Below are 21,323 nucleotides of genomic sequence, written 5' to 3'. Positions count from 1 at the left end.
GAGTGAGTACACTTTACATCAGAGTTCCCTTTACACCAGAGGCCACAGTGTTCCCCCTTACATCAGAGCCCTCTCCATACCTCAGAGTTCTCAGTGTCCCCCCTTAAATCAGGGTTCCCAGAGCATCCCTTATGTAAGAGTTCTCCCTTACATCAGAGTCTTCTCCATACCTCAAAGTTCTCAGTGTTACCCCTTACATCAGAGTCCTCTTTAAACCAAGGTGTTCCCCCACCTAAATCAGGGTTCCCAGAGCATCCCTTATGTAAGAGTTCTCCCTTACATCAGAGTCTTCTCCATACCTCAAAGTTCTCAGTGTTACCCCTTACATCAGAGTCCTCTTTAAACCAAGGTGTTCCCCCACCTAAATCAGGGTTCCCAGAGCATCCCTTATGTCAGAGTCTCCAGAGTTCTCCCTTACATCAGAGTCCTCTCCATACCTTAGCGTTCTCAGTGTCCCCCCTTACATCAGACTCCTCGCCATACCTCAGAGTTCTCAGTGTTCCCCCTTACATCAGAGTCCTCTCCATACCTCAGAGTTCTCAGTGTCCCCCCCTTCCATCAGAGTCCTCTCCATACAGAAGTGTTCCCCTTTAAATTAGGGTTCCCAGAGCATCCCTTATGTCAGAGTCTCCAGAGTTCTCCCTTACATCAGAGTCCTCTCCATACCTCAGAGTTCTCAGTGTCCCCGCTTACATAAGAGTCCTCTCCATACCTCAGAGTTCTCAGTGTTCCCCCTTACACCAGAGTCCTCTCCATACTGAAGTGTTCCCCCTTAAATCAGGGCTCCCAGAGCATCCCTTACGTCAGAGTCCCCAGAGTTCTCCCTTACATCAGAGTCTGTACAGTTCCCCCTTACAGTATAAGGGAACTCTGCGAGTCCAGATGTGAAAAGGGAACTCTGCAGATTCAGATGTAAGAGGGGAACTCTGTGGACTTTGATGTAAAGGGGGGTCACTTGTTATCCCCTTAATAGGATTAGAAAGGTTATTTAATTGCAAAATATATGTATAGTTTAGACTATAAAAAATAAATTTTGCACCACTAAAGTGTTTGTGTTTGACTTGAAGAAAAGGTGGCGACCCTACCTTGGGGGCATGTACAGCATATTATCCTGGCACCTCAGACAGAACAGGGTAGATATATTTCAGATATAGTGTATATACCATGGATTCTAGACCACTGGTGCCCAACCTGCGGCCCAGGGGATGCATGTGGCCTCAGGGCCCCTGCAGACACCGTCCTTTGTTTTCCTATTGCCATGTTATAATAGCGATTGTCATTCTGTGTTTTTATTTTTGACACTTTTTTTGGTGAACGAGTAGGGGTATGTACCACTACTCATTCACATGGGGGGTGGGTGGGCGGGTGTCTGGCTGGCCCCTTGTCCCCATCAACATGGAGGCAAGGTGCTTTTGGTCCCTGCCCCAAACTATTGTATTGGGAGTACAGTCCTTTCTAGTAGCGCCTCTTCTGTCTCTCTTCCCTGTCTGCGCTAGGCCTGTGTGTGAAGAAGGATGCAAACAGTCACTAATTAGCAACAAACAGTCGAGGTCTCTCAGCTTAGGCTGACCAGCCAGCACAGCGGTCCACGCAGCATCACTCCCAGGCCCAGCTAGTATACTGAACTGTCAAGATCAGGTCTGGTCATCTTGCTTTGTCTGGCTGAGCAGCGTGGGGTGAGATATGTTGGCATTTTTTTTTTTAGAGCGTGGTCTCCAAACTTTGTCTGAACAAAGGGCCAGTTTACGGTCCTGGAGGATTTAGAGGGGCCGGACTGTGGCCAGTGGGATTAGAAAAGCCCTGGTGTCAGTGAGAGTAAAAAGTGCCCCATCATTGGTCTTGGTGGAAGGAATAGTGCCCCATTGTTGGTATCATTGTGAGGAATAGTGCCCCATCATTGGTTTTAGTGGAAGGAATAGTGCCCTATTGTTGGTATCAGTGGGAGGAATGGTGCCCCATAATTGGTGTTTGTGGGAAGAATGGTGCCACATCATTGATTTTATTCAAATGAATATTGCTCTATTGGTGGTATCAGTGAGAGAAATGATGCCTAATTGTTGGTATTCAAGATAGAAATGGTGCCCCATCAGTGGTGTCTGTAGGAGGAATGTTTCCCCATCATTGGTGTCTGTGGGAGGAGTGATGCCCCATCATTGGTGTCTGTGGGAGGAGTGATGCCCCATCATTGGTGTCTGTGGGAGGAGTAATGCCCCATCATTGGTGTCTGTGGGAGGAGTAATGCCCCATCATTGGTGTCTGTGGGAGGAGTAATGCCCCATCAATGGTGTCTGTGGGAGGAGTGATGCCCCATCATTGGTGTCTGTGGAAGGAGTGATGCCCCATCATTGGTGTCTGTGGGAGGAGTGATGCCCCATCATTGGTGTCTGTGGGAGGAGTGATGCCCCATCATTGGTGTCTGTGGGAGGAGTGATGCCCCATCATTGGTGTCTGTGGGAGGAGTGATGCCCCATCATTGGTGTCTGTGGGAGGAGTGATGCCCCATCATTGGTGTCTGAGAGGAATGGAGCCCCATCATTGGTGTCTGTGAGAGGAATGGAGCCCCATCATTGGTGTCTGTGAGAGGAATGGAGCCCCATCATTGGTGTCTGTGAGAGGAATGGAGCCCCATCATTGGTGTCTGTGAGAGGAATGGAGCCCCATCATTGGTGTCTGTGAGAGGAGTGGTGCCCCGTCATTGGTGTCTGAGGGAGAAGTGGTGCCCCGTCATTGGTGTCTGAGGAAGGAGTAATGCCCCATCAATGGTGTCTGTGGGAGGAGTGATGCCCCATCATTGGTGTCTGAGGGAGGACTGGTGCCCCATCACTGGTATCTGTGTTTACAAGAGCCAGATAAAGTCAATCAAAGGCCCAACCACTGCTTTAGAGTATATGGATAGGTACATTAACTCATCCAGTGCAATAATTTCATGCTCACATTCATAACCATTCGCTACGGTTCTCATTGCATGATGGGAACTGTAGTTTCTCATAGCCGTAGAGTGAGGCAGGATGTGACTTGGCCCTGCTTTTATACCTCCTGTTAGGGTCGCCAGACGCTGCTATTCTTTGAATTGGCGTGATGACGTCACGATTAATGCATTACATTTTTATTTTATGATCTTTATTTTATAAAAATGCTAAGAGTTGATTGATTTACATTGAGTTCTTCCTGAAGCTTGAAACCATTTAATATCTTGGGCTTGGTTAGTGCGGGTTGGTCTACAAATAAAAAGATGCATCATCACATTCATTAGAGGAACATTAACGCGTTCCGCTTAGTACGACTCTTTCATTCCATGATTCGGAAGTGATAGCCTTGGTACAGAAATAAATTCCATACTGTATGTCATATCCAACCTTATCCTTATAATGGCATCGCAGTATATAAAATCTTCCATACACAACATTTCAACAGATCTCTCCCAAGCACAAGGCAAACACAAAGACGTTCGTCTATACCAGGGGTGCCCAACCAGTGGCCCGGGGGGGGGGGGGGGCACATGTGGCCCGCGGAGCCCTCCGATGTGGCCCGCCACCTCATGCTCTTGGTTGGAATAGAATACTGTCGTTAACAGGTACACTGCGTTGCACCCACGGTGCGGGAAAACCGCAGTGCATCCGTGTGAAAGCAGCCTTGGGCCCCAACCCAATTGGACCCTCCATTCACCTCTAAGGTGTGGCAGATGTAAACCGACTTGTGTCCTACCTCCAATCCGATTCGTTAAAAAAAAAAAAAAAAAAGTTTTGTGGGCTATGTCCATGTCCTCCGCCTGCTCCGCTTATTGCGGCCCGCGACTGGTTACCAAGTCGCTTAAGTGGCCCCTGCGCTTCAAAAGTTTGGCCACCCCTAGTCTATACTATAGTGAGAAGGAAATAATCTTCTTTGTGGGTTCTTTGATGTTCACTAAGATAGGTCTTCCGTGTAAAACATTTCCCACACTCAGGGCAGGAATATGGCTTCTCCTGCGAGTGGCATGCCTGGTGTCTAGTAAGACTGGACTTCTGTGAAAATGATTTGTCGCACTCAGGACAGGAATAGGGCTTCTCTCCTGTGTGGGTTCTTTGATGCGTAACAAGGTCCGATTTCCACGGAAAACATTTCCCGCACTCAGGGCAGGGATACGGCTTCTCCCCCGTGTGCAATCTCTGATGCACGGCGAGGTCCGATTTCTGTAAAAAACTTTTCCCGCACTCGCAGGCATATGGTTTCTCCACCGCGTGAGACCTCTGATGTGTGGTAAGATGGGCTTTCTGTGTAAAACATTTCCCGCACTCGCGACAGGCATATGGCTTCTCGCCTGTGTGAGTTCTTTGATGTATCGCAAGGTCTGATTTCCGTGCATAACAGTTTCCGCACTCGGGACAAGAATACGGCTTCTCTCCCGTGTGGGATCTCTGATGTCTTATGAGTTCTGATTTCCGTGTAAAACATTTCCAGCACTCGGAACAGGAATGAAGCTTCTCACCTGTGTGAGATCTCTGATGGACAGTAAGACTTAATTCAGAGCTAAAACTTTCCCCACATTCGGGACAGGGAAATTTCTCCTCCCTCTGAATTCCGGGACCATCTCTCACAGTACAAAGTTGCTCAGACTCAGAGGGTTTTGATGGTCCATCCACACTGTGAAGTCCTCCATCTATAGCTGAGCTCATTGTCTTTTCTCCTGTACAATCTCTTGTGATGTCCTCATCTTCCATTTTCCAACCTGGAGATAAAGTGAGACGATCCGGTGAGGGTTTCTCCATTGCGTGTCCTGGAAAAATATAAAAACCACGATCGATAGTAGTGATCAAAAAAAAAAAAAACTATTTTTAACAAGTCCCTTAATTTAAAAAAAATGTCCCACCAAGTACATCCATCATGTCATCTAGCGATATAGATCCACATCAATCACAAAGCCCAACACCTGCCGAAAGAAAATTACTCACAGAATCCGATCTCACCCCGATGACTATTTATCCACTTACATAGTTACATAGTAGGTGAGGTTGAAAAAAAGACACAAGTCCATCAAGCCCAACCTATGTGTGTGATTATATGTCAGTATTACATTGTATATCCCTGTATGTTGCGGTCGTTCAGGTGCTTATCTAATAGTTTCTTGAAACTATCAATGCCCCCTGCTGAGACCACCGCCTGTGGAAGGGAATTCCACATCCTTGCCGCTCTTACAGTAAAGAACCCTCTACGTAGTTTAAGTAGAAAAGATGTAGCTGGATAGCCGCACTCCAAACTCTTACACGTAGTTTAAGGTTAAACCTCTTTTCTTTTCTAATTTTAATGAGTGGCCACCTGTCTTGTTAAACTCCCTTCCGCAAAAAAGTTTTATCCCTATTGTGGGGTCACCAGTACGGTATTTGTATATTGAAATCATATCCCCTCTCAAGCGTCTCTTCTCCAGAGAGAATAAGTTCAGTGCTCGCAACCTTTCCTCATAACTAATATCCTCCAGACCTTTTATTAGCTTTGTTGCCCTTCTTTGTACTCGCTCCATTTCCAGTACATCCTTCCTGAGGACTGGTGCCCAGAACTGGACAGCATACTCCAGACGCCGGACCAGAGTCTTGTAGAGCGGGAGAATTATCGTTTTATCTCTGGAGTTGATCCCCTTTTTAATGCCAATATTCTGTTTGCTTTGTTAGCAGCAGCTTGGTATTGCATGTCATTGCTGAGCCTGTCATCTACTAGGACCCCCAGGTCCTTTTCCATCCTAGATTCCCCCAGAGGTTCTCCCCCCCCAGTGTATAGATTGCATTCAGATTTTTGCCGCCCAAATGCATTATTTTACATTTTTCTACATTGAACCTCATTTGCCATGTAGTTGCCCACCCCATTCATTTGTTTAGATCCTTTTGCAAGGTTTCCACATCCTGCGGAGAAGTTATTGCCCTGCTTAGCTTAGTATCATCCGCAAATACAGAGATTGAGCTGTTTATCCCATCCTCCAGGTCGTTTATGAACAAATTAAACAGGATTGGTCCCAGCACAGAACCCTGGGGGGTCCCGCAACCCACCCCTGACCATTCCGAGTACTCCCCATTTATCACCACCCTCTGAACTCACCCTTGTAGCCAGTTTTCAATCCATGTACTCACCATATGGTCCATGCCAACCGACCTTATTTTGTACAGTAAACGTTTATGGGGAACTTCTGACAGCTCCGGTGGGCAACATCTGAAAAAATGGGGCACGGTCTCCTGGGTGACATCATTGATCATCCTTACATATAACCATATTCACTTAATGATGTCACTGAGATCCTAATGAAACCACTGGAATTTGGGGGAACCCCCATGCTATTTTTTTTGCATGGGGACCCACCTAAACTTCATAGCAGACCTAAAGGGCCGGGGTATGAATTATGGGGGAACCCCAAGCCATTTTCTTTTGTAGCTACCCCACACCTTTGCTTACGGCGACACCACTGGTTGTTAAAGAGGGATTCCGCCCAAAAAAAAAATATTAAAAGCCAGCAGCTATAAATACTACAGCTGCTGACATTTAATAAATGGACACTCACCTGTCCCGGGTTCCAGCGATGCTGGCAGCCGAGGCCGATCCACCGCTCGGGCCTCGGCTGCTGCCGCCACCATTCTAGGTGAGGGAATCAGGAAGTGAAGCGAATCGGCTTCACTTCCCGGTTCCCTACTGCGCATGCGCGAGCTGCGCCGCGCAATAGGAAATCTCTGCGCTGTCACTGGGACCCGTGTGTGTCCCAGCAGACAGCGCGGCAGGGCAGGAAATGGCGTAGACTCCCGTGGGAGTCTATGCCCGGAAGTGGGTGAAAATACCTGTCTTTGACAGGTATCTCCACCCCCCTCCCCCCTGAAAGGTGTCAATTGTGACACCGGAGGGGGGGGGGGGGTTCCGATCAGCGGAGGTTCCACTTTAGGGTGGAATCCCGCTTTAAGGACTGTACCCACCGGCTCCTTTAACAAGCATTGATGGCAAGAAGCTGTTGTGTATAATAGCCAAACAGGTAAATGTTTGGGCATTCACCCTGAACATTCAAGGTCTGGTCTGAACACAAGTTAACTCGTCCCTAATCAACTGCTTTTATAAATGTGCAATTCGTTTCGTTCCGAATTCGTCTTTTTAACGAATTTTGACAAATTAGTTAAATTCAGAATTTTTGAATTTCCGAATTTCGAATTCTGAATTTTTCAATTTTTGAATTTCCGGGGAAAAGAAAGCAAAAAAAACGAACAAATTGTCTGTCAGTGCACATGTCTAACTATAGTTATATGTCAAAAAAAAAAAAAGAAAAAGGAGCCTCCAAGTGAAGAATGCCAACAGTTTTATTTAGTTTCAAAGTTAAAAACACTTCCCGTACAAGACATACTGTTCCTGAATGAATGAATGACTTGTATAGCACTACAACTGCGAACTGAATCACCTCAAGGCAGGGGGTCTGTCACTGTCTTCTATCTCCCAATGCTCTGTGCCACCCAGCAGCTCAAGGGTGGGTAGGATAGCCCAGTCAAGATGGCTGCCGCCCCCTTTTCCTGAGACCACGGTAGAACGCACGTGCCAGAAGTGACGTCAGGAAAGGGCGGCGACGCGTTTTGAAGCATGAGTACTAAGCGCCTTCTTCAAAATACAAACTTTTTTTTGAAGAAGGAGCTTAGTGCGCATGCTCTGAAATACATCACCATCCTTTACCTGACATCACCTCCGGTGAGTGTGTTACACCGTGGTCCCGGAAGAGCGGCGGCCATCTTGACTACATTCTACACTTATAGGCGCCTTTTCTCTGTCCTCTTCTCTCCATGCTAGAGTTGCTTCTACTCTTTGAAGAACCCCCCTAAGGCCATCCCCAGCTGTGAGAACATTCCTCGTTCTGACCAGCGCTTCCAGGACCCAGTAGCCAGAAGCCCCCTATTCTTCCTTTCTATTACTATAAATGATAAAACTCTGCTCAAAGAAGAGGGCGCAACCTAAGAAAGGAACAATCTGTGTCATCATATTTGTGCTACTCTATTATTATTATTATTATTATAATAATAATAATAATAATACACAATTCACTGAATACACAATATACACAATTCACACAATACACAATTATACAATTCACAATATACTCAATACACAATATACACAATTATACAATTCACACAATATACTCAATCAATCCTAATACAGCCAGATGAGCCCCAAAGGGTTTATCTGAGAGAAAGAATGTGTAATGTGCAGGACGGGTATCAGTAAAAGCAGGTGACTATTATCAACCTATGACGTGACTTATCTCCCACCCTACTCTGGACCAATCAGTATGCAGTAAAAGAGCAGAGATAACAGAAGAATATACTATGGCTCACCTGTGCTGATCTCTGTAGGAGTGTCCTCCTCTTTGACTGTCCCCGTTATTACATCCTCCTCCATAGACTGCTGATCATCCCTCACATACGTCTCTTCTTCTTCTTCTTTAACCACAACTTTTATATCTATCAGATCTTCACCCTAAACCAAGAGAACAATGAAATACAGTAAAAAAAACTTTAGATTGAGAGTAACTTGAATTGGAGAGGCAAGGCAAGCAAAACTTTTTTTTTTTTTTATATACAAGCAATGTCTTGATATACAAGTAGCGTCACATCACAACTGAGTGAGTATAAAAGAGAAGAGAGGCGCCTCTAAGTGTAGCAATATGGTTACATTTAATGAAGGTACAACATTTCGTAAAACACACGTGGTGGATTAACCACTTCAGCCCCGGAAGGATTTACCCCCTTCCTGACCAAGCCCCTTTTTGCGATACGGCACTGCGTCGCTTTAACTGACAATTGCGCGGTCGTACGACGCTGTACCCAAACAAAAATGATGTATTTTTTCCCCCACAAATAGAGCTTTCTTTTGGTGGTATTTGATCAACTCTGCAGTTTTTATTTTTTGCGCTATAAACAAAAAAAAGAGCGTTAATTTTAAAAGAAAAAAAAAAACAATATTTATTTATTACTTTTTGATAGAATATCCCCCCCCCCAAAAAATAAATAAAAATTATATATATATATATATATATATATATATATATATATATATATATATATATATATATATATATATATATATAAAAACACATTTTTTCCACAGCTTAGGCCAATATATATTTTTCTAAATATTTTTGGTAAAAAAAAAAAAAAAATAATCGCAATAAGCATTTGGTTTGCGCAAAAGTTATCGCGTCTACAAAATAGGGGATAGATTTATGTCATTTTCATTACTAATTTTTTTATTAGTAATGGCGGCGATCTGCGATTTTTATTGTGACTGCAACATTGCGGCAGACACATCGGACACTTTTGACACTATTTTGGGACCATTGGCATTTATACAGCGATCAGTGCTATAAAAAGACACTGATTACTGTGTAAATGTCACTGGCAGGGAAGGGGTTAAACACTAGGGGGCGCTCAAGGGGTTAAGTGTGTTCCCTCAGCATGTTCTAACTGTGGGGTGGGGTGGGTTCACTAGAACATGACAGAGATCACTGTTCCTGATCACTGGGAACAGTAGATCCCCGTCATGTTGCTAGGCAGAACAGGAAATGCCTTTTTTTTACTTAGGAATCTCCCCGTTCTGTCTCTCCGTGCCATGATCGGCAGACATCAAGTCCGCGGGAATGCTCCCATGGTGGGCGCAGATGATGCAGCGACATACAGGTACGTTTTGCGCACCCGTGTCACTTTGCTGGCGTATATATCGGCGTGAGCCGGTCGACAAGTGGCTAAAACAGGCACATCTATGTATACAGGCATCCGGGGGAACGTTGTCCACATAGACCATCCTCTGCACCGCCATCGACGTCATCATTTCCACGCTGCGCTCCACAAGCGGTTCCAGCCTCACTTGCAGATCGCTCTACTGCAAGGTAGTCTTCCCGGGCATGATTGCAGATTGACAGCAGTGAGATTTGGCGGTGCGGAGGACGGTCTATGTGGACAGCTTTACCCCGGATGCCTGCATACTGAGATGTGCCCCTTTTAATCATCAACCATGTGAGCTGCTTAATGTTGTACCTTCATTAACCACTTGACCACTGGGCACTTAAACACCCTTAATAACCAGACCAATTTTCAGCTTTCGGTGCTCTCACATTTTGAATGACAATTACTCAGTCATGGAACACTGGACCTATATGAAATTTTTGTCCTTTTTTTCACACAAATGGAGCTTTCTTTTGGTGGTATTTAATCACCGCTGGGTTTTTTATTTTTTGTGCTATAAAAGAAAAAAATACAGAAAATTCTGTAAAAAAAAGAATTTTTCTTTGTTTCTGTTATAAAATTTAGCAGATTAGTAATTTTTTCTTCATAAATTTTGGCCAAAAATGTATACTACTACATATCTCTGGTAAAAATAAGTACAAATTGGTGGATATTATTTGGTCTTTGTGAAAGTTATAGAGTCCACAAGCTATGGTGCCAATATCTGAAAATTGATCACACCTGAAGGACTGACGGCCTATTTCAATTCTTGAGACCCTAACATGCCAGAAAAGTACAAATACCCCCCAAATGACCCCTTTTTGGAAAGAAGACATTCCAAGGTATTTAGTAAGAGGCATGATGAGTTTTTTGAAGTTGTCATTTTTTCCCACAATTCTTTGCAAAATCAAGATTTTTTTTTCTTTTTTTTTTTTCTTCACAAAATTGTCATATTATCAGTTTATTTCTCACACAGCATATGCATACCACAAATTACACCCCCAAACACATTCTGCTATTACTCCCGAGTACGGCGATACCACATGTGTGAGACTTTTACACAGTGTGGCCACATACAGAGGCCCAACATGCAGGGAGCGCCATCAGGCGTTCTGGAGCACCCAGGACAATTCTGACATTTCTCTCCTACATGTAAAAATCATCATTTATTTGCTAAAAAATTACATAGAATCCCAAAACATTATATATGTTTTTTTTAGCAAACACCCTGGAGAATACAATGGTGGTCGTTGCAACTTTTTTATCTCACACGGTATTTGCGCAGCAATTTTTCGAATGCTTTTTTTTGGAAAAAAAACTGTAAAGTTAGCCCAATTTTTGCATAATGTGAAAGATGAAGTTACGCTGAGTAAATAGATACCTAACATGTCACTCTTCAAAATTGCACACGCTCGTGGAATGGCGCCAAACGTCGCTACTTAAAAATCCCCAAAGGCGATGATTTAACTATTTTTTACTGGTTATATGTTTTGAGTTACAGAGGAGGTCTAGGGCTAGAATTATTGCTCTCGCTCTAACGTTCGCAGCGATACCTCACATGTGTGATTTGAACACCGTTTTCATATGCGTTTCGTATGCGTTCACTTCTGCATGCGAGCACATGGGGACATGGGCGCTTTAAAAATTTTTTTTTTTTATTGTTCATTTTACTTTATTTATTTTAGTTTGAAATTTTTTTCCCCAAAAATAAATTTTTTGATCACTTTTATTCCTATTACAAGGAATGTAAACATCCCTTGTAATAGGAATATGGCATGACAGGTCCTCTTTACAGTGAGATATGGGGTCAGTAAGACCCCGCATCTCACCTCTAAGCTGGGAAGCCTGAAAAAAAAAAAAAAAAAAAACTGTCTTTGATCGTATTGGCGAGTCAGTAGAAGCACTGGAGGGTGGCGGGAGGGGGGGGGGGGTATTGCAGGGTATCACCGACTATGGCTGGGTATCTTAGAGTATGGCTGGGTATCTCAGAGTATGGCGTTGCAGAGTATTGCGTTGCAGAGCATTACAGGGTATTGGCGGGTGTTGCAGAGCATTGCAGAGTGTTGCAGGGTATTGGCGGGTGTTGCAGAGCATTGCAGAGTGTTGCAGGGTATTGGCGGGTGTTGCAGAGCATTTCAGAGTGTTGCAGGGCATTGGCGGGTGTTGCAGAGCATTGCAGAGTGTTGCAGGGCATTGGCGGGTGTTGCAGGGCATTGGCGGGTGTTGCAGGGCATTGCAGAGTGTTGCAGGGTATTGGCGGGTGTTGCAGAGCATTGCAGGGTATTGGCGGGTGTTGCAGAGCATTGCAGAGTGTTGCAGGGTATTGCAGAGTGTTGCAGGGTATTGGCGGGTGTTGCAGAGCATTGCAGAGTGTTGCAGGGTATTGGCGGGTGTTGCAGAGCATTGCAGAGTAATGGCAGGGTATTGCAGAGTATTGCAGACTAATGGCAGGGTATTGCAGAGTATTGAAGGGTATTGCAGAGTATTGCAGAGTATTAGCTGGCATTGCAGAGTATTGCAGGGTATTGCAGAGTATTGGCAGGGAATTGAGGGGTTAATTTTCGGTGAGCAGCGATGTGGGCACTGCAGATGCAGCCCACAGCGCTGCTGACACCGATCTCTTCCCCCTCCGCTGTACCGATCGGTACAGAGAGGGGGAGGAAGGAACCGGCGTCATAACATGACGCCGGTTTGTTTAAAAGTGATCACTCCGTCATTTGACGGAGCGATCACGTGGTAAACGGCCGCCATGAGCAGCCGTTTACCGTGATCCGTCACGGATGCTCTCGAGTGCGCGCTGAAGGGGGCGCGCGAGAGCGGAGTTAAACAACCGCCCTGTAGCCGTCATTCGGCTATGGGCCGGTTGTTAAGTGGTTAAATGTAACCATATTGCTACACTTAGAGGCGCCTCTCTTCTCTTTTATACACTAGCTTTTGCTTCTAATCCCTTTGTGGAGGCTTTCATTTGTGGATGGACATTTTATGGGTACACAATCTATCACATTGCTATAATCTTTTTATATGGACTATAAACTGAAGGACTTATGAATAAATGGTTGTGGAGATCAATATTTTTTAGAGATTTGGCTGCTCAATGACCGGGCTATTTTTTGTGATTCGGCACTGCGTCGCTTTAACTGACAATTGCGCAGTCGTGCAACGTTGCACCCAAACAAAATTTACATCCTTTTTTTCCCCACAAAGAGAGCTTTCTTTTGGTGGTATTTGCTCATCTCTGCGGTTTTTATTTTTTTGTGCTATAAACAAAAAAAGGGCGTCAATTTTGAATAAAACACAATATTTTACTTAGTACTTTTTGCTATAATAAATATCTCCATAAAAAAAAAAAAAAAAGAAAAGAAAAATTTTCCTCAGTTTAGGCCAATATGTATTCTACATATTTTTGGTAATAAAAATTGCATTACGCGTATATTGATTGGTTTGCGCAAAAGTTATAGTGTCTACAAAATAGGACATAGATTTTAGCATTTTTACTATTATTATTATTTTCTTTTTACTAGTAATGGCGGTGATCTGCGATTTTTAATCTGTACTTTATACAGCGATCAGTGTTATAAAAATACACTGATTACTGTAAAAATGTCACTGGCAGGGAAGGGGATACCACTAGGGGGCGATCAAGAGGTTAATTGTGTTCTAACTGAAGGGGTGAGGGGACTGTCTAGGGGAGATGACAGATCGCTGTTCATACTTTGTATGAACACACGATCAGTTTCTTCCCCCCTCTGAGAACAGGGATCTGTGTGTTTACACACACAGATCCCGGTTCTCGGTGTGTCACGAGCGAACGCGGGAGCCTGGCGGTCATCGTGCCCAACAGGCACTCGCATCGGCACCCAGGGCGAGCAGCAGGCGCGCCTAGTAGCTATAGGGCGAAGCGACGTAGCAGAACGTTGTTTCGCCCAGCCGTGCCATTCTGGTCGGCAAGTGGTTAATATACGAGTGCTTTGGATTACAAGCATGTTTCTGGAACAAATTATGCTCGCAATCCAAAGTTCTACTGTATATACTGTTTATAGTATATGTACAAATAAACATGTACGTAAGTATACACACTGCAATTTTAAAGCCAAATCATCATACTCTTCGATTCAGCGATGTGCCACCCTGGAGCTCCCTGCCCAGCTGCTGACATCTTCAGGCAACCAGCTTCTGGGTCCCAATTACCATCAACTCTGATTGGCTGGGTGGGGATGACATCACTCCCGCACATGTGCAGGAGTTCAGTCAGATTGCACAGTGGGCTTTGCCTGCAATCACTACTTCATATATGAACTAACACCAGTGAAACAAGTTCCAACTCGTCCAAAATGAACAGACAATTAATATCCAAAGTGCTTCATCATACAACATCTCAATGTCTTTGTGTCGTCTAAAAATCCTGTGTTCCTCCCATCACTCCAAAAAACAGACACTCACCAGCTTAAACTGCCTCTCTTTTCTGATGACGAAACGCATCAGGCTATGGCCTAGCGACCATCAGCAATGGCGTCAACAGGGTGGGGCCACAGGGGGCCCTGACCCCCCCCCCCCCAAAATCATACTGTGCCCCCCCTAATTAAAAAGATTGGCATGGCAATTACAGAGTGATTCTCTGTAGGCTTTCAGCTGCTGGAGGGAGAGACACACAGAAGGCATTGCTCTGTAATTGCGGTGCTCCCTGTTCTGTTGTATAAAGTTTGCACTCCTGCTTGTCATAATGACAGAAGACAGAGCCAGCTCCAGCAGCAGTGCTTCCACCCCTAAGCCCGCCCCTGTGCATATGCAAAACAACATCTCCAACCTGTAATGTGTGAAGAAGGGCACACAGCAGTAAGATGCAGGGCTGCACGATGTCTGTGTCCCAACTTCTGACCATCACAGGGAGGGGGATATTTGCATCTCATCAGCCAGTAATGCTTTGTGTGTGCTGCAGCTCCTCCCCACTGACTTCAGTTCCAGGAAGAAGCCAGAATCAGTCCTCAGCTTGCCAGCACCCATGTGAGGTTTATTTCTTTATGTTTACTTCAGGGAGGAGGAGAAGGAGGTCCTGCAGCAGCATAGCCAGATTCATACTTCTAGTGCAGGTGATGGAGGAAGAGGCGAGCAGGATTCCTATCTATTCATGTTGTCATGTATTTACTATTTACTATTACCTAACCTGGCACGATGACCTAACCTGGCACTACCACCCTAACCTGACACTATCACCTAACCTGCCACTACCACCTAGCCTGCCACTAACACCTGACCTGGCACTACCACCTAGCACTATCACCTAACCTGCCACTACCACCTAGCACTATCACCTAACCTGCCACTACCACCTAGCCTGCCACTACCACCTAGCACTATCATCTAACCTGCCACTACCACCTAGCCTGACTATTGTATATCACCTAACCTTGCACTATCATCATAACCTGGCACTACCACCTAGCACTATCATTTAACCTGGCACTATCACCTAACCTGCCACTACCACCTAGCCTGACTATTGCATATCACCTAACTTGGAACTATCACCTAACCTGACACTATATCAGCCTAACCTGGCACTATATTACCCCAATCTACCAGTATACTATCCTAACATCACTTGACCCTGATGTACGATGCGCTGCCTGTCCGCCTGGGGTAGGGTGCCAGATCTAGGATCTGCCCCAGGTGCCAATTTTGAAAAACGTTTTTCATTTTCCTTCCACTTCACTTATGTGCCATATGTGTGGCATACTGTATGTGGGTGTGTGTGTGTGTGTATATGTATATATATATATATATATACATACATACATATACATACACACACACTTTTGTCCCTGTCCCCCCATGTGTCCCCCCTAAATATGAAAGCTGGAGACGCCACTGACCATCGGATGTCAGCCCGTAAGGCAAGAAGCCAGGGAAGTACACTGAGAAGCAGGGCAGCCAGCCCCCTTTTTTTTTTAATGATACAAATGCGGCAGAGAAAGAGGAGGAGGAGGATTTGTATATCTCGATTGGATTACTGCATCTAACAGCTTTATCAACCAATCTTTGCAGAAAGAGAGGCACTATAAGTCTGTGATTCTATCAGAGTGGTGGAGGATCAGAGGATTTTGTGAATGTACAAGGATTTTAAGGTGTTGCATAAAGAAGATATTAGTTGTCTGCTTTTGATGGAACTTTCTCAGTGGTATCAGTTCATTCCTGAACATTTGATTACAGAACTTTGGTTCATCTGTATGATGACCCATTGGTTCCAATGCACAGTGTGAACACTTATTTACATACACACACATATATATATATATATATATATATATATATATATATATATATATATATATATATATATATATATATATATATATATATATATATATATACACACACACACACACACACACACACACACACACATACATACACACACACATATACATATATCATTTTTTTCATATACTGTACAAAAGTGAGTACACCCCTCACATTTTTGTAAATATTTTATTCTCTTTTCATGTGACGACACTGAAGAAATGACACTTTGCTACAATGTAAAGTAGTGAGTGTACAGCTTGTATAACAGTGTAAATTTGCCGTCCCCTCAAAATAACTCAACACACAACCATTAATGTCTAAACCGCTGGCAACAAAAGTGAGTACACCCCTAATTGAAAATGTCCAAATTAGGCCCAATTAGCCATTTTCCCTCCCCGGGGTCATGTGACTCATTAGTGTTACAAGGTCGCAGTTGTGAATGGGGAGCAGGTGTGTTAAATTTGGTGTTATCGCTCTCCATCTCTCATACTGGTCACTGGAAGTTCAACATGGCATCTCATGGCAAAGAACTCTCTGAGGATCTGAAAAAAAATAATAATAATTGTTGCTCTACATAAAGATGGCCTAGGCTATAAGAAGATTGCCAAGACCCTGAAACTGAGCTGCAGCACGGTGGCCAAGACCATACAGTGGTTTAACAGGACAGGTTCCACTCAGAACAGGACTCACCATGCTCGACCAAAGAAGTTGAGTGTCACGTTCTCAGCGTCATATCCAGAGGCTGTCTTTTGGAAATAGACATATGAGTGCTGCCAGCATTGCTGCAGAGGTTGAAGGAGTGGGGGGGGTCAGCCTGTCAGTGCTCAGACCATACGCCACACGCCGCATCAAATTGGTGTGCATGGCTGTCATCCCAGAAGGAAGCCTCTTCTAAAGATGATGCACAAGAAAGCCCGCAAACAGTTTGCTGAAGACAAGCAGACTAAGGACATGGATTACTGGAACCATGTCCTGTGGTCTGATGAGACCAAGATAAACTTATTTGGTTCAGATGGTGACAAGAGTGTGTGGTGGCAACCAGGTGAGCAGGACAAAGACAAGTGTGTCTTGCCTACAGTCAAGCATGGTGGTGGGAGTGTCATGGTCTGGGGCTGCATGAGTGCTGCCGACACTGGGGAGCTACAGATCATTGAGGGAACCATGAATGCCAACATGTACTGTGACATACTGAAGCAGAACATGATCTCCTCCCTCCGGAGACTGGGCCGCAGGGCAGTATTCCAACATAACGACCCCAAACACAGCACTGCCTTGCTAAAGAAGCTGAGGTTAAAGGTGAGGGACTGGCCAAGCATGTCTCCAGACCTAAACCCTATTGAGCATCTGTGGGGCATCCTCAAATGGAATTTGGAGGAGCGGAAGGTCTCCAACATCCACCAGCTCTGTGATGTCATCATGGAGGAGTGAAAGAGGACTCCAGTGGTAACCTGTGAAGCTCTGGTGACCTCCATGCCCAGGAGGGTTAAGGCAGTGCTGGAAAATAATGGCGGCCACACAAAATATTGACACTTTGGGCCCAATTTGGAAATTTTCACTTACGGGTGTATTCACTTTTGTTGCCAGCGGTTTAGACATTAATGGCTGTGTGTTGAGTTATTTTGAGGGGACAACAAATTTACACTGTAAGGCCGCGTACACACGCGCGGACTGTTTGCCCAACCTTGTTCGTCAAACAGTTTCGGCAAACAGTCCGCTCAAAATTTGCATGAGCGGACTTGCCCACACACGAGCGGACTGTTTCAACGAACTGTTTGCCAAACAGTCCGCTCAACTTTTGAAATGAACGGACTCGCCCACGTAAGGCGGAGGCAAATCCGCCCATTTCGAGCGTGTGTACAGGTAGGCGGGGCCCGCGAAGGAGACGTCGCGGGCTCCGCCGCCTGGAATGGGCTTAAAGGGGAACCCCAACGCCGAAAAAAAATCGGCGTGGGGGTTCCCCCAAAGTCCACACCAGACCCTTGTCCGAGCACGCTACCCGGCCGGCCAGGAAAGGGGGGCGAGCGAGCGCGCCCCCCCTCCTGAGCCGTACCAGGCCGCGTGCCCTCAACATGGGGGGGTGCCTTGGGGAAGGGGGGGCCGCGCGGCCCCCCCACCCCAAAGCACCTTGTCCCCATGTTGATGAGGACAAGGGCCTCTTCCCGACAACCCTGGCCGTTGGTTGTCGGGGTCTGCGGGCGGGGGGCTTATCGGAATCCAGGAGCCCCCTTTAAGAAGGGGGCCCCCGGATACCGGCCCCCCACCCTATGTGAATGAGTATGGGGTACAATGTACCCCTACCCATTCACCTGTGAAATAAAGTACAAAAAAAAACACAACACAGGGGAAAAAATATTTTATTGCACAGCTCCGGGGGTCTTCCGTCTTCGGGGGTCTTCTCGCCGGACTCCTCCGCTATGTGTGTGTAGCTCTTTTACTAGCGGAGGAGTCCGGCTTTCTTCCTCCCTGCCGCCGGCCTTTTCTCCCGACTTCGGGGGTCTTGTCCCCCTCTTCGGTTCTTCTGCCGGGCCACCGCGCCTTCTTGTAGCTCTTTTACAGGCGGTGGCCCGGTCTTCTGTCGCCGCTGCCTTCCGTTCTTCTGTCGCCGCCTTCGGTTCTTCTGCCGGGCCACCGCGCCTTCTTGTAGCTCTTTTACAGGCGGTGGCCCGGTCTTCTGTCGCCGCTGTCGCCGCCTTCCGTTCTTGTTCTTCTTCTTGTTCTTCTTCTTCTTCTCCAGGCGATGTTGACACGTCGCTCCCTCCGGCCGGAATGCCAGGGACACGCTCCGCTGCCACTTATATAGTGACAATGGGGCGGGGTCACATGGTATATGTCACATGGGTTGGTCACATGGTGACCCCGCCCCCTTACGATGTCATAGTCCCCATGTGACATCAACCCATGTGACCAACCCATGTGACATATACCATGTGACCCGGCCCCATTGTCACTATATAAGTGACCGCACAGCGCGGCTCTGGCATTCCGGCCGGAGGGAGCGACGTGTCAACATCGCCTGGAGAAGAAGAAGAAGAACAAGAAGAAGAACAAGAACGGAAGGCGGCGACAGCGACAGCGGCGACAGAAGACCGGGCCACCGCCTGTAAAAGAGCTACAAGAAGGCGCGGTGGCCCGGCAGAAGAACCGAAGGCGGCGACAGAAGAACGGAAGGCAGCGGCGACAGAAGACCGGGCCACCGCCTGTAAAAGAGCTACAAGAAGGCGCGGTGGCCCGGCAGAAGAACCGAAGAGGGGGACAAGACCCCCGAAGTCGGGAGAAGAGGCCGGCGGCGGGGAGGAAGAAAGCCGGACTCCTCCGCTAGTAAAAGAGCTACACACACATAGCGGAGGAGTCCGGCGAGAAGACCCCCGAAGACGGAAGACCCCCGGAGCTGTGCAATAAAATATTTTTTCCCCTGTGTTGTGTTTTTTTTTGTACTTTATTTCACAGGTGAATGGGTAGGGGTACATTGTACCCCATACTCATTCACATAGGGTGGGGGGCCGGTATCCGGGGGCCCCCTTCTTAAAGGGGGCTCCCGGATTCCGATAAGCCCCCCGCCCGCAGACCCCGACAACCAACGGCCAGGGTTGTCGGGAAGAGGCCCTTGTCCTCATCAACATGGGGACAAGGTGCTTTGGGGTGGGGGGGCCGCGCGGCCCCCCCTTCCCCAAGGCACCCCCCCATGTTGAGGGCACGCGGCCTGGTACGGCTCAGGAGGGGGGGCGCGCTCGCTCGCCCCTTTCCTGGCCGGCCGGGTAGCGTGCTCAGACAAGGGTCTGGTGTGGACTTTGGGGGAACCCCCACGCCGATTTTTTTCGGCGTTGGGGTTCCCCTTTAAGCCCATTCCAGGCGGCGGAGCCCGCGACGTCTCCTTCGCGGGCCCCGCCTACCTGTACACGCGCTCGAAATGGGCGGACTTTCCGAGCGGGAACAGTCCGCTCATTTCGAAAGTACAGCGGACAGGCCCACACACGGGCGGACTGTTCGCTCAAACACAGTTTCAGCGGACAGTTTTTCGGAATTTCCGAAAGACTTTGTCCGTCCAACTGTCCGCTGAAACTGTCCGCTGAAAGCCCACACACGAGCGGACTGTCCGCCCAAACACTGTTCAGCGGACAAGGTTGGGCGAACAGTCCGCCCGTGTGTACGCGGCCTTATACAAGCTGTACACTCACTACTTTACATTGTAGACAAGTGTCATTTCTTCAGTGTTGTCACATGAAAAGGTAGAATAAAATATTTACAAAAATGTAACTTTTGTGAAATACTGTATATTCTTTTATTTGAATTTATTTGTAGTTTTTGTATGATTTATCACTACAGTGTTGGATTTAAAAGTGATATCACTTTTATTGATTTAATATCTGTAAAATATAAGCTTTAAAATTGTGATATCACATACAAAATCCACACATCGTCTCTACTAGTCCAAGTTTTAGATGCTCCATCCCACCTACCTGATGATGGTGAGGGATGGTGTGACCTTCCCATGTGGAATCCCTCACATACATCTCTTCTACTTCACCCTCAACTTTCATGTCCATCAGATCTTCACCCTAATCCAAAAGAATGTCAGAAAATAACATCTGTAACATAGAAGTATTTATGATGTGATATCACATAGAAAATATCATCTTGTAGAGTCCACACATCGTCTCCACATGTCAGAGTGTTCAGTCACTTTATGTTCCAGACCTTCAACTCCACCTACCTGATGATGGTGGGGGATGGTGTGACCTTCCTGTGTGGAATCCCGGGAATACAGAGGACGGGGACATCTCTCTGGTGGGTTCCCATTACTGGATCCATCTGTAGGAAACACACACACTGACTGAATACATTGTTTCTATGTGTTTATCAGATGATGGGGGATCTAGGTGGAGCCTCCGTACTGCTCTCTCCTTTACAATAAAGTCTCCTCTTACCCGGTGATGTGAGGGGCGGCTGATTGTCCATCATGACGTCCTTGTAGAGATCCTTGTGTCCTTCTAAATACTCCCACTCCTCCATGGAGAAATAGACAGTGACATCCTGACACCTTATAGGAACCTGACACACACAATGATACAGTCACCATCCAGACACATCCCTTGTCTGTTACTGGATAATGTCCCAGAATTCCCGGCACCGCTCACCTCTCCTGTCAGCAGCTCCATCATCTTCTTGGTGACTTCTAGAATCTTCTCCATGTTGTGTCTCTCAGGTTTTAGGGAGTCACATGGAGGCACTGTGATGGTCATATGATCACCAGACTTCACAAGAGGAAATCTCTGTATTGGAAAACCAATAGGAACATTGTGTTAGAATCCCAGAATC

At 46.3% G+C, this 21,323-nt stretch overlaps 1 protein-coding gene across 1 annotated transcript in view; it reads right to left on the bottom strand.

Moving 5' to 3' along the window:
* Positions 1–1,484: 1,484 nt before the first annotated feature.
* LOC143989472 (gastrula zinc finger protein XlCGF66.1-like) overlaps positions 1,485–21,323 on the bottom strand; it is a 29,329-nt gene continuing 9,490 nt past the window's right edge. Inside the window, exons 4-9 of the mRNA XM_077489610.1 lie at positions 21,143–21,277; positions 20,933–21,056; positions 20,719–20,816; positions 20,465–20,563; positions 8,322–8,463; positions 1,485–4,753 (exon numbers count right to left, since the gene is read on the bottom strand). Coding sequence (XP_077345736.1) covers positions 3,852–4,753; positions 8,322–8,463; positions 20,465–20,563; positions 20,719–20,816; positions 20,933–21,056; positions 21,143–21,277 — 1,500 coding nt within the window. The 3' untranslated portion in view covers positions 1,485–3,851. The remainder of the gene's footprint in view (positions 4,754–8,321; positions 8,464–20,464; positions 20,564–20,718; positions 20,817–20,932; positions 21,057–21,142; positions 21,278–21,323) is intronic.

Source organism: Lithobates pipiens, unplaced genomic scaffold (genome assembly GCF_037356315.1).
Source record: "Lithobates pipiens isolate NorthernLeopardFrog02 unplaced genomic scaffold, aLitPip1_a1.2 Scaffold_18, whole genome shotgun sequence".
In the NCBI taxonomy this organism is placed as follows: domain Eukaryota; kingdom Metazoa; phylum Chordata; class Amphibia; order Anura; family Ranidae; genus Lithobates; species Lithobates pipiens.
This window is presented reverse-complemented; position numbering and strand designations above follow the sequence as displayed.